The sequence below is a fragment of the Puntigrus tetrazona genome, chromosome 17 (assembly GCF_018831695.1).
Source record: "Puntigrus tetrazona isolate hp1 chromosome 17, ASM1883169v1, whole genome shotgun sequence".
NCBI classification, from domain to species: Eukaryota; Metazoa; Chordata; class Actinopteri; order Cypriniformes; family Cyprinidae; genus Puntigrus; species Puntigrus tetrazona.
Genome location: NC_056715.1, coordinates 15,858,716 through 15,872,437, shown reverse-complemented (window position 1 = coordinate 15,872,437; position 13,722 = coordinate 15,858,716). Strand labels below are relative to the sequence as shown.

Here is a 13,722-nt window from a genome sequence, read left to right as displayed (position 1 = left end):
CTCCTTGCTGCATGTGCCTGTGAATAATTTTTGTGAGGCTACCGTATACAGACTGCATGCTATCATGCATCAGAAATTTTCTTTCCTATAACTAAATTGAGCGTATCCTTGGCAGTGATGAATGTCAGTGTGTGAAATAATAATGTAGTCCCATGCACTGGTAGATCATGCGTACTACATATACAATGTGTTTTTTTTTTCTCTGCATCATGATGAAGTTGCTTGTCCCTAGGGTGCAATTTTATATTCTGTTGCCCACACGTTCCAATCATTTCTTGGAATCTCACGCGGATCTGGTTTTACGGACTGTACCATCAGGTTTTTATCTGGATCATTTTTATGGAAAGTGACAACTTGCGGCAAAGTGACTTTTTCTTTCTCATTTTCAATGCAGCCGTCCACGAGTTCCCCAAGGATATATTCACCAACAGGCAACGTACTCAAGGAGCTGTACTTCTGCACATATTTGCGGTAGGAGAACTTTGCGCGCGCACGTCAATCAACGCCTAGCCTTGCTCACCAGTTGACCTTGTCATCCAGGATAAATGGTGCTTGTCTGAGAATTTTATGACAATTATAAATAGTTTGCCAGCTCTGGCCATCATTTATGACTGGTTATGAGTTTGCCATTGGGTTTACTACTGCCCTGTCAACAGTCAGTTATAGAACAACCATTTAGACATGCAACTTGAATTATTTCTGCGCATCATACCCATTATGGTGCATCTCATTCTTGTCTTATCTTCCAATTTCAGGCTCTATATATGTTTCTGGCCCTTGCTATTGTATGTGATGACTACTTTGTGATGTCTCTAGAGAAGATCTGTGAGGTGAGAATAACTTTGCTGTGGCAACAGTGAGTTTCAGTTTCCAGAATCAGTTTGACCTGTTCTTCTAAACCCATTTGTAGCACCTTCCTGTTATGCTGGATACTAGATCTCGTAACACTATTATTCAGCTCTGTTAGAGATAGGTGTATAGTTATAGGTCGTTGGTTTTTTCTTATTATTTTTTTAACAGGCAATGTTTTTATAGAAGGTTTTAACATCCTGGCAGCCTCCTGTGCTTTAGCCATCAAAGCACAGTCTTTGTAATAAATTCACTATCTTTTACAATAAACTTCAAGACAAATTACTGCCTCACTTCAAATCGCCTGCTGCGGGCAATGTTCTTATTACGCATAATCCTTTAAAAGCCATCACTAAAGGTTATAGTAACTCAGCTGATTTCTTTATTATAATTTTTTTTATTATTCAGCATTTAGTGTCAAAGTATCCTAAAATGTGCCTGATTAGTGTCTGGGCAACATGACTCTTATCCCAGCTTAATCTTACACCGTTCCTTAAAGGAATAGTTTACTCAAAACGTATTGACACATTCTCAATTGTAATTTATTTACTTCATGTTGTTTAAAACTTGCTTTATTTTTGTGGTGTAGCTATAAATGTTTTGGCTCCATTAAGTTTACAATGGTGCGTTTTTTTTTTTTTTTTTTTAAACGTATAACTTTTGCTATGGATACGCCATCGTTTACACTACTCTGGCATTTTCAAGGTTGATAATGGATACATTTGACAATGATGCAGACCTATTTTAATTTTAAATTCTGGCATTGAGTTTTTCCATTTTGCATGCAAGTCTCCATTTTGTTTTTCAGTTTAAACCAAAGTATTTTATTCAAGTACACATTAAATGAACCCAAAAAATGGTTAAGCCTTTTTTAACAATTTCAAATTCAATTTGAAGAGAAAGTTAAGTGGCAAAAATTAAAACTTGACTGCATCAGCAAATTAGACAAGAAACGAATCATGTGCGACCTAAAGTATTGATTTGAAATCTTCATGCTACTCTTTCTCAGTTCTTTTCGTAGTGTAAAAAGTAAAGGCCATGATCATTTTTAGAGTGAACTGTTCCTTTAAGAGCTGCTAGTCATTCAGGCAACCCAATTACAGTTTTACACATCTCTGGTGTCTGTTTAGACCTTGTAATTATGGCCTCCACACAGCCTCTGTGTGATTGTGTATGTTCCTCCCATCCATCAGAAACTGCACCTGAGTGAAGATGTAGCAGGAGCGACCTTCATGGCAGCTGGAAGCTCCGCCCCCGAGCTGTTTGCCTCTATAATTGGTAAGCCACACGTACAGGTGCTTGTATATGTGCATTAGTCATGTGTCAGCAGATGCTGTGGATCAGGACACTTTTGCTTTGTTTTGCAGGTGTGTTCATAACACATGGAGATGTGGGGGTGGGTACCATAGTGGGCTCAGCCGTGTTCAACATCCTGTGCATCATCGGAGTGTGTGGGATATTTGCGGGGCAGGTGAGAATCTCTATGAGCTCATATATATATATATATGTTATACACCTCGCTTCCGTTGGAGCTGCTGCCACTTTTGACCTTTTCATGTTTTCATCTGCAATGTGAAAATTACTCTACAGATTTTTTTACTCATTTCAAACAGTGGTTTATTTTTAAATATTCCAATTAAGTTTTACCACATTAAATTTAGGCTTTGCAGGAAAATACTTTGGTTACTGTAAAGGTCCAAGAAAGGCCTTTTAAAAACACACTACTGTGGTATTTTTGTCTTTTGAGAAACAAAAACCTTTTTTGTAGCTTATCGCATGACTTGAGGGTACAGTAGACATGATAAATTTAATGCAAAAAATAAATGCTTTCTTTGACTTCTGTTTATAACGATCTTCTTTTCCCATTAGGTTGTTTTTCTCACCAAGTTTGCCGTGTTCAGAGACTCAATCTACTACATTTTTTCTGTGGTTGCCCTTATTATAGTAAGTGTCATTAATCTAATGAGCCTTGGTAACTAAGTGGCAAAATATAGTGGGTTCTAGAAGTAAAAACCACATTCCCATTCTCCAGAAAGATAATTAGTTATAAAAAAAACTTACAAAATAGGTGTACCATTTATGAAGAAAAGTCAGTAATGATAATAGTAACCATTAAAACAGTCAAACTTTATCCAACTTCAGTATTATTCAATACGCTTCAAATTATAATTTTTTTTTTTTCAATCAAAATCAGTCACTTATTGCTTTTTGTATTGTTTCATATTTGATTATAGTATTGCTGTGCCCTTATAAAAAACTTCAAGGGAAAGTTCACCCAAAAATGAAATTTGTCGTTTAATTACTCACCCTCACGTTGTTCAAAATCAACATAATACCTTCACTCAGTTTTGGAAAAACTCTCGGTTTGATGAAATGCGAGAACATTCTGACCCAGCGTAGACAGCAACATCCTTAAAATAGTTTGTGACATCAGTGGTTCAACTGTAATGTTACGAAGATCCAAGAATAATTTTTATGCGCAAAAAAAGAACTTTATTCAACCTTTGTCTTCCATGTCAGTCTTTGCACACGTTCATGAGAGTACCACGACGTGCGTGTGTGTGTGTGTGTGTGTGTGTGTGTGGGGCTGCTGACACAGGAGCTGGCGTTCTGACGTAGAACAAGATGCGCTGCACCTTGAAGATGACACACACGTGTTGTGATGTCTTGTACTCTTGTGATCAAAGATAGCTACTGTGCAAAATTTTTGTTTATTTTTTTTTTTTTTAAAGTAATTTATTTTCTTTGTTCACAAATATGTGCACAAAATGAACCACTAATGTCATGTTAACTATTTCTTTAATATCTTTCTGGGCCTTGAACGCAGTAGTTGGACTGTTTACTATGCAGGTTCAGAAAGCTATATATTTAACTTGGTGTTCTGAAGTTGAACAAAGGTCTTCAAGGTTTGGAACGACAAGGGGGTGAGCAATGGACAGAATGTTCACTTTTGAGTGAGCTATACCTTTGAGTACCCCGATAAAGATACATAAAGACTATACTTCTTTCTTCATCAGTCTTTCTTTTAAAAACAACATAAAGGTTTGTTAATAACGGGGATTGGTTTGTTTCAAGTCTTTATAACACCTAGAAAATTTGATTTAAATTGTTTGATTTTACAAAAAAGAGAAAGAAATTAAATAAATCTGAAGGAAACGGAAAAAATACTGGGTTGTCACTGTTAAGCTCTGTAGAGCATGTAATTAAGACATACACTGAAAAATCTGCTGTCACTATTCACACACATGAATATTTACACACTCTAAACTTTTTTTCTTTCAGTTTATTTATGATGAAAAGATTTTGTGGTAAGTGAAATTCTGAGTATATTTGATTCTGATTGGTTGAAGGCAGACACATGATTGTCTTTCTCCTCCTCCGTCTCTGCAGGTGGGAGAGTCTGATACTGATTGTAATGTATTTAGGCTACATTATCATCATGAAGTGAGTCCACCTTTTTGTTTTGTTTACTCAACTTATCTGATTATTTATTTGAATTAAAACTGTTTAAGTATTTTTTTAATGATTTTTTTTAAAACATTTATTGCTGTGGTACGAAGTAAGAGTCTTTACTTTTTTATTTTATTTTATAAAGGTTTAACACTAGCATGCAGAACTACTTTTCGGGGAAAGAAGACAAGAGTGTGCCCAATGGTAATACGGTCATCAGCGAGATGGAGGATGGTAATACATGTTATGATCAGTATTGGGATGATCCATCATGGCCGTTACTTAGACCAGGTAAGGGTAACTAGACAGGCTTCCTCGTGGGCTACTAGCAACTAACCCCCTGCTGCTTGCAACAAAGTCAGATCTTGTTCTCCTTAAATTCCACTCTACTATCTGTATTTCCGCTGTTTGTAAAACCTACGCCAACGGCACTAACTGAAAGCGTAGCCATCTGACATCTCTTATGAGAGGCTGACACTTTGCTTCCTTGCTGAATAACTGCGCTGCGCTTTCTGTTTCAGAGCGTGGTGTCCTGTAGTGCAGCTCTAACCGTTGTGCTGCGTGGCGGTCTGTCACCCCCCTGCTGAAGCCTGTCTGTTTAGCCTTACTAAATCTGCCCTGGCTCCTGTCTCATCCTGCAGCGTGCTTTGTGTGTGCGCGTGTTCATGTCTTTCTCTCAGAACCAGCGATACATCCTTCCACTCGTGTACACAATGCTATCTGTCACTGTGTCTGATTGATAAGGTTTGTATTCATGTATTCATTTGAGGTTTTGCAAAGATATCTGCCAAGGACAAAGGCGAGTGAAATACAGATAACATCGCAACAATAAATCAGAATCGAGAATGTTCCTGGTGTCGTTGTGTACTGTTTATCAATTGTACAGTAATCTTTTTTTATTAACTCTTGAGGCACCAAAATCCTTTTATCTTCAAGTTAATTTAACCAAGAATATTCCTTTTTTAATATCGTGAGTGTCTTTGGTCATTGTGTTTGTATGTATGTAGTTAATAGTGTATTGGCAGTAGAGCTCTTCCTGTGGTGTCCAGCAGTAATCTGTGGGATAGTTGAGGATTTCATTTCATGTCAGTATTCTGTGTGTCGATGGTTTCTGACAGTATCCTGAGGCGCTCAGAGGTGGGCCTACAATGCATCCCAGCAGGAATCAGTCTCTCACTGACAAATAGGACTTTAGATTGAAAATTGTGACACATCCTTTTTCTTTTGAGTGTGTGCGTGTTTAGAGTCCTGCTGGTAGCTTTGTGCAGTTGTGAGGATTTATTTATCTTTGGTCTCTTAGGGCAGGTTTGACAGTTATGCGTGTGTGTTTTATGAACAAATGCTGTACATGCTGCACGTATTGAGCAGGAGTGCAATGTATAGGTGCACTTACAAACAATTTTTCCTTCATGTCCGCAGTAAAGCCCTGTAAAGAGTACACTAGGGGCTCTGTTGTGATGGTGGACGAGATGATAAATTCAAGCCCTCCACATTATCGGTTCCCCGAGGCCGGCCTCAGGGTCATGATCACCAACCACTTTGGGCCCAAGACACGTCTGCGCATGGCAAGCCGACTTATCATCAATGAGGTAAGAAAATACACAGCTGAGTGAACTGTAATAATTTTTTGGTCGATACAAGGAAAGTCAGTTGAGTTGTGGTGTTTTGGACCCCATTGTGTTCTATTATATGAACAAAACGCATCCCTTTTACAAACCACAGTATCTAAGGAACCTTTCATACGTTTAATACATTCAGTTCCTGATGGATACCATTTAAATCCCCATCACTTATTTTTCCTTTTTCGAACATCATCATTCGCTTGGAAAATGTCACAATGCAGAAGTTAAATGGGTTGCGAACGCTGATTCATGTTGAATTCAACAGATTAGAGTTGCAGATGTGTTCAGCTATTTTACTAGCTCTTCAAATGCGGCTCATCTGTTGAGATTTTCGAGTCTGCACTATCCGGTTTATAATGGAGCATATTTAACACTGGGAACCGGGAGACTGGATTATAAGCCGGAGTTCAGAAGAGCTTATGGGCCAGTCTTTGTTGGCTAACTCAGCACTGTGGAGTTTTCACGTCAGGTAGCCTAGTTCTGGGTGTGAGGCTGATTAAACTGTTTCTATAAATATCCACACGCTGGCGTTCAAAGAATTGTGTTAGAAATTCAAACCCCTGCTACAAAGGCCACTGAGGAATTTGATGGTGACATGTCAGCCAGTTAAGAGAACTGAGGCTGGGAATGGTGTTAAACCGTTAGTACTTTGACACAAAAGGTTGTTCGTCTCTACAATATAACATTTTAAGGGATAGTACGCACAGGAACGGAAAAAATACATCCTTATTCTCTCACTCTAAGATTTTTTTCTTCATACTAGCGGGGAAAAATTCTAATTGGCTTAATAGAAAAGCGTGGGGTTGCGAGGAAATGGATAAGAGTGAGTTATGAAGGAATTTTTGCTCTCTGCCCTTCAAACAGCAGCAGCGGCTGGTGAAGATGGCCAATGGGGTGGATGCAGTGCTGGTGGCTGATAAGAAAGCTGACACCATGGAAAATGGCAACGTAGCGGAGGACAAACTCACTGAGGAACAAGAGAGTGAGCTGTCATCTCCCTTCGTCTTGCCTGGTGAGGCGGTCTCACTTTCTCACACATTAACACGTCGGCTCTTTAACTGCATGTAATGACATCAGTGCATCTGAAGTTATAGAATACTGGACCCGTTCACATCTTATAATGTGTCCTAACCAGCAAGGTCCCTGTGGTGATATTAAAAATGAAAACATCAGGGTATTTTCAAATTGGGATATCTAGATCCAGATTTGAGTAAAAAAAAAAAAATCATTATATATTTAAAGGGTTAGTTCATCTAAACATGAAAATTGTCATTTAATTACTCGCCCTCATGTTGTGCCAAACCTGAAAGGCCGTTCATCTTCAGAATGCAAATTAAAATATTTTTATGCATTGAGAGCTCTCTGACCCTCTCATAGACAGCGATGTAATTACCACGATCAACATCCAGAAACATGGCAAGGAGATCGATAAAATAGTCCGTGTAATGTCAGGGGTTCAACCATAATTTTGTGAGAATACTTTTTGTGCACAAAGGAAGCAAAAATAACTGCTTTATTCAACAGTTTATCCACTGAACAAACAGTGTATGCTGTTTTGTGTTAGCCGCAACATAATAAGCTGTTTTTATTCCAATCAAAGCATAAATAAAATGTAGATCTGTTGTTCTGTTTTCTACATTTAAGTTATTTTTGTTTCTTTTTTTGCATACAAAAAGTATTCTCGTAGCTTCGATGTCACATGGACTGTTTTACATATATCTTTTATTTGTTTCTAGACATTGATCGTGTTCGCTACATTGCTGTCTACAGGAAGGTCAGAGTCTCAGAATGCATCAAAAATATCTTAATTTGTGTTCTAAAGATGATATAATTTTTTTTTTTCTTTCCAAAATGACATTTTATAATATTACAGAAGACTTCCAGTTCAAATAAATGCTTTTGAACTTTTATAATGCATTCCAATCATGACACAACAAAAGCCAAATGTTTTTTTTGGGGTTTTTTTCAGTGTTTTTTCAGGAACTTTACTGTATGTCTGATCACTTAAATGTAGCCTTTGTGAGCATAACTGTGAAATTGTAAATGTCTTGAAAATGTTAATCTGTTAAGTATATTTAGTCCTGCCCACAGTGAAATGACATTGGTCACATTCACAGTATTTTATTCACTTGTTTATTTTTGGTCTGGATTGTTAGATTGATTGTGAATGTGCTTTGTACCACATGTGAAAAAAAGTTACATAAAGGGATCACTGTTGTTATGGATCTCTTGCTGCTTTATTGCGGATTATAGCTTTTTATTCACTGTGTTTGGAGTGCTTTCATCAGAGCTATGAGCTAGGATTGGATGATCAACTGAATGCCTTTTTTTTTTTTTTTTTTTTTTTTTTTGGAGAGCTAATTACTGACATTCTGTGCCATGTGACTGTAGGGGGCGCTATGAATAAAGTGAAGTTTTTCGTTTCCTGGCCCATTTTGTTGCTGCTGTTCTTCACCATACCCAACTGTGCCAAACCACGGTGGGAGCGCTTCTTCATGCTGTCCTTCTTCCTCTCTACGCTGTGGATAGCCATCTTCTCCTACGTCATGGTGTGGATGGTAAGTTGCAGTACCTTTTCGTATGCAAGCAAGTTTTTTTCCCCCTGCATTAACACTGTGTTTAATACAATATTTAAAATCTTGAGGTTTAACTGTGACTGCCATTTAAAATCTTTTTTTCAGCCCTCTAGCAGCCCCTGGGGGTTCTTGGACGGCAGTTTGAAATCGTCTTGGTTTTGACACGTTTCTTTGAATTTAGCTTATTTTAGGTCATTCCGCTTGCAGGCATGTTACATCACTATTCATTTCATTGAGGCTCATTCATGTGATGTTGCTGTGTGCAGGTCACAATCGCTGGATACACGCTTGGAATCCCAGATGTCATTATGGGTATAACTTTCCTGGCTGCTGGCACCAGTGTTCCCGACTGCATAGCCAGTCTCATCGTCGCACGACAAGGTAGAGCTCTCCTTTCTTTAATTTCCTTGGTTTTTCCACCTTCGCTTATCTTACATCCATGTCGAGCTGACTTTCCAGCTTTGGCTTTGTGTCTGTGTGCTCAGGCCTGGGGGACATGGCTGTCTCCAACACGATTGGCAGTAACGTCTTTGATATCCTGGTTGGACTCGGCGTTCCCTGGGGCATCCAGACAATGGCTGTCAACTACGGCTCTGTGGTATCTTTGTCACTCCTCGCACACACTCGTGCACAAACAATTCCACAAAGACCGTAAAATCACCTTTCTTTTTTGTCTTATTTAGGTTAAAATCAACAGTAGAGGATTGGTTTACTCCGTTGTTCTGCTGCTGGGTTCGGTGGCTTTAACTGTGAGTAGATGTAATGAATAATTCATTTATATAGGTCACATGATGTTGCTAAAAAGAACCTTATTTTCTGTATTTGGTGTGTTTTAATCCGGAATGCGGAAATGTTACGTTCTTTTAGCTTATGTATTATCAGCTTCCTGAACAATATTGACAAGCTATAATGTAGTCGGTACTACCCTATCATTTTGAGCCTGAATCCAGAAAAATACAGATGAGCAAGCTGATCAAGAATTATAGCTCCACCTTCTTCCTGTGTGTAAACATTTGGGCGGTGTGATGAAAACACGACCCCACTTTGATGTCATAGTGTATCGTAACCCTTTAGAATGCTGGTTCTGTAGCAACCGGAACTTCTACCTACAGAGGCAGTGATGCGCTGACGTTACAAATCAATCATTGATTGGCTACTTTATTCAGAAGGTGGGGCTTCCTGTGATCGATTGGCCCAGAGTCATTCTCGTGTAGTGTAGTGATTGTGCATTGATAATAACGATTACTATGTTTTACAATTGCATTTTATTCTGAGGAGTGATTAAATAGCCAGCAGTAAAATATTTTTTAATCCGCTTATTTACATAACAATTTGCGTAGTATTTAGGGTTAAAATTATAAATAAAGCTCTTACATTCTAGGGCAAAGAGGCAATTTAAAGGTGTTTGGTGGCCAGAAAAATAATATTGCTATGTTATGCTATGGTTTAACCACTACATGTCCTCATTTCTGGCGATCGTGCTTCAGAAGCACTGAAATGAATGCCGAAACTATAGTTGTTTGGACCTATCTGGCTGCTTCATGATGCTTTCCTCAGTTCCTCAGGCCATATTAAAGCCATTCAAAACTGTACGAGTGACACTTCTTGGGTTTTCTATAGTGTTTGGCCTACGTCATGCGCTGAACTTGTATATGACAGTTATCTGAAGGTAGACATTATGATTGTTCGTGTCCATACAGTGTACAGAAGATTATTTTCTCAGACTTCCTATAAATAATTTTGTTTGTCCACTTTCAGGTGCTGGGGATCCATGTGAACAAGTGGAGGTTGGACTTTAAGCTGGGCATATACGTGCTTGTTCTGTATGCCATCTTCCTCTGCTTTTCCATCTTGATCGAATACAATGTCTTCACTTTTGTCAACCTGCCCATGTGCCTAGGTGTCTAGGCTAGGTGATTTCCATGGGCTTTGAACCAAAATACCTCCGGGATAAACCTGCAACCAAAATCACCAATGATTCTGCTGTTTCCTCTCTCTCTTTAAACTCCCTACTGTTGAAGAAAACCACTGTCTCCCGCTGCACATTCACACCACTGTGGCTCAGATGGAAGAACTGCATTTCCCGGAAGACCGTTGACTCGCAACTTTCTCCATCAATTCCAGGAAATTAAATTCTCCTTGGCAGCTCTCTTTATAACTGGATATTCTTCTACTTCTGAACCTTGGACAATCACAATGCAGCCCGTAAACGTCTTGTTCAGAGCAGAAGGATTCAAAGCGTACACTCGCACCACAAACTGCACACACACACACACACACACACACACGGCAATGACAAAGAATGCTGCTCATTCCAGTATGCATTAGCAATCTACATTTTCTAATTTCTGTCTTCCCTTGACACAACGTATGACATGAACATGAACATAATGCACTTTATACGTGGCATAAAACATCTATATCGTATTAATTTATTTCCTCCAGAATGGAAAAATGAAAGCACGTCCTTGATGTGGCGCAATAAAAAGATGGAAGTGACATGAAATGACTGCCCTCGGGCAAGAAAGTGGTTCTCGCAGCTCGTTACACACAAGAAAACTGTTGAAATAAGACACACAGCAGATGTGAAGCATTTCATGTATGGATCGTGCGGCAGGGGGCGAGCTGTTACGAAATGCTTACGAGCCGGACCATATATTTCCTGCTGAGAGCTTCCAGCAGGTGCCAATCGGAGAGGTCAGCGAGTGGACCAGCTTCTAACGCATGGAAGCAGGAGCTCTAAAATCGGATACGTTCTTGGTTTCCCCTTAATTATTCCAGATCTGCATTAACTAATGAATGGAACCAATCATAAAGCACACATCAAAAGCTGCTCCTCACCTCTCGTTCAGACCAGAGCAGATGACCCTCAGGACCGCTCTTTGCTTGTGTCGCAGTTTGGATGATGACTGACAACTGTGGCTGCTTTGATATTTCAAACGCATCACAAACCAGAGATCCTGGATTTTGCAAACATGCTACAAATCGAATAATTTTTTTGTTTGTTAGTTTGTGTATATGTAAATATAACATCACTGATCCTGTTTGAACCAGTGCTTCCTTACAGATGATGGGAGGTAAGGGTGAATTTACATACGTGACCGAAGAGGCCACCTTTTCTTTATTTCCAATGCACCCTAACCTCCCTCTCTGAATATTTATTACCATTTGTCTGTAATGCATGATTTGACACAAAGAAGCCATTTTTGAAGCAGGGCAGAAGCTTTGTGAGCTCACGTTCCTGCAAGGATGAATCTCAAGAAAATGTGCCCAGGTCATATTTCATCCCAAAATCAAAAGAAAAAAACAATAGATTGTGCAAAGAAATTAAGTTTAAAGACCTTTTTAAGGTTTATCTGCATTGACATGTTTTTTTTCTCATAAATTATCAACCCTCGTTGCTGTAATGTATGCAGACTTCATACTGCAATTCGTGCATACAAATATTTAAATTAGCATAAAGCAACCATAATATTTAATTACCTTAATTATATATTTCTTGCATAATAGGATAAAAGGATTGAGATTTTTTGTATGCAGCCATGGAAATATGATTAATTTTGTATGATTTATTTAGAAGTAATTAAAATTACTATAATGAAAACTGAGGTATACTTTGAATTTTTTTTTTTTTTTTGGTGTTAGGGTAATGGTTTTTTTTTCCTTTTTCTTTTCTCTGTTGCGGTAATGATGTTTGAGGTGCAAAATGTGCTTACCGTAACGTCGCAATACAAAGACGAAGTATAATAGCCCTCATAGACTTATTTTTCTTTAAGCATAAAACGATCAGCTAATTTCTTCTTGTTGTTTTTTTTTTTTTTTTTTTTGTGGTGAAACATGACCTAAACTTGACCTCGACAGGTTTTCTGAGATTCACCCCTACCCGGCAGCTACAGGACCCCCGTCCACTCAGCTGCCAGTGGGCCGAAAAGATCCGAACGAGCGTGTCTTTGTGTCTTTTTGTCAGTTGTAGAACCTGTCATCGTCAAGTGCTAGGAGGTGCTGTCGCTGTTGTCCGTGCAAAAAAGACAGGTGTTGCGGTATTTGATGTACACATTATATATGATATATGCAATCTCAGTCGGTGAGGGCCGAGGACGGAGATCTTATTTTCATAGATGAGCCATGTTTGTGAAAGCTGCTGAAGTCGCCCGCCGCTGTAACACATGCATGCAGATTCTGTCATCTAAATCTTACATCACACGATTGCCATTCTGTAGAGCGTCGACTTCGGTTTATTGTGGCTATGTGCTGTGCGGAATGACGGTGGTGTCAAGTGACGATTCTCTTTCGTTCTTTCTTGCGTTCTTTGTTCTGTGGTGTTACTCAGTGGTGATCTGTACGATTACGTTATTCAGCTGAAATAGATAAACCATACGCACACTGTCGGAGGAGCTTGTGAAGCTTCTTCCTATGCTGGCTGCCACGTTAAATAGTGTCGTTTTTTTTCCCCCAGCATTTAATGAGGTCTTGGTGCCAGTTTCTATTCTTTGTTAGTTTCTCCCTGGTTGTTTTGGGAAATCTCTTTTTGCCGGTGCAATAGACGGTGCATTCATATACTAGGTTTCTTTTGAATTTATTTGTCAGCACACTATCCTTTACTTTGTCACAGGTTGTTTGTGCCATGCTCGATGTAAATGCTACCGTTATATTTGAACTGAGATAAGTATTTTTTTGACATTTAATTGCATTTTATAAACTTCAGACCTCCGGAGTGGTTTGATTAACGTTTCATCGGGTCACTTCGGAGGGGGGCGTCTTTGTTGCCAGTCGTATAGCACTCTTACATGAATAGACTTATGCACTCTCCATTGTATGCCTGTTTCAGAGGGCAAAAACTTAAAGGAAAATGCTTCAAATGACTCTGCCACGCATGAATATGCACAAGAGTATGAGAACTTCTTCTCATGCGGTGTCTTGATTTACTAAAAACACACACACACGCACGCACAGATACATGCGCAACTGCTCCACGAGTGACCTGCTGCACTGTGAGTGGAACGGCATATAGGAAGCCTTTTGTAAGGTACAGATTTAACGATTTTCAACATAAGATGTTGGTGTGTAACTTGAATGTATTGTCTTGCAAGCAATGGATGTATCCAACCAATGCATTTTACTGTAAAGCAATAATCTAAAAAGAATACGAACAACAGTATATGAAGCATACGAGTATTGTATGGAGAAAACGATTAAATTATACGGTTTATAAATGTGTTTCTTGG

General features: G+C 38.9%; 1 protein-coding gene across 4 annotated transcripts in view; it reads left to right on the top strand.

Annotated features, from left to right (window-relative positions):
- Window positions 1-13,714, top strand: part of slc24a4a (solute carrier family 24 member 4a) — a 31,566-nt gene extending 17,852 nt beyond the window's left edge. For 2 of the 4 annotated variants that reach the window (XM_043262876.1, XM_043262877.1), the window contains 15 exons: window positions 395-471; window positions 756-830; window positions 2,043-2,127; window positions 2,217-2,320; window positions 2,719-2,793; window positions 4,132-4,157; window positions 4,240-4,293; window positions 4,445-4,590; window positions 5,719-5,888; window positions 6,786-6,933; window positions 8,313-8,479; window positions 8,764-8,878; window positions 8,983-9,095; window positions 9,181-9,246; window positions 10,256-13,714. In XM_043262876.1, coding sequence (XP_043118811.1) covers window positions 395-471; window positions 756-830; window positions 2,043-2,127; window positions 2,217-2,320; window positions 2,719-2,793; window positions 4,132-4,157; window positions 4,240-4,293; window positions 4,445-4,590; window positions 5,719-5,888; window positions 6,786-6,933; window positions 8,313-8,479; window positions 8,764-8,878; window positions 8,983-9,095; window positions 9,181-9,246; window positions 10,256-10,405 — 1,571 coding nt within the window. In that variant the 3' untranslated portion in view covers window positions 10,406-13,714. The remainder of the gene's footprint in view (window positions 1-394; window positions 472-755; window positions 831-2,042; window positions 2,128-2,216; window positions 2,321-2,718; window positions 2,794-4,131; window positions 4,158-4,239; window positions 4,294-4,444; window positions 4,591-5,718; window positions 5,889-6,785; window positions 6,934-8,312; window positions 8,480-8,763; window positions 8,879-8,982; window positions 9,096-9,180; window positions 9,247-10,255) is intronic. The other 2 variants (XM_043262878.1, XM_043262879.1) reach the window with 2 other exon arrangements.
- The last annotated feature ends 8 nt before the right edge of the window (window positions 13,715-13,722 follow it).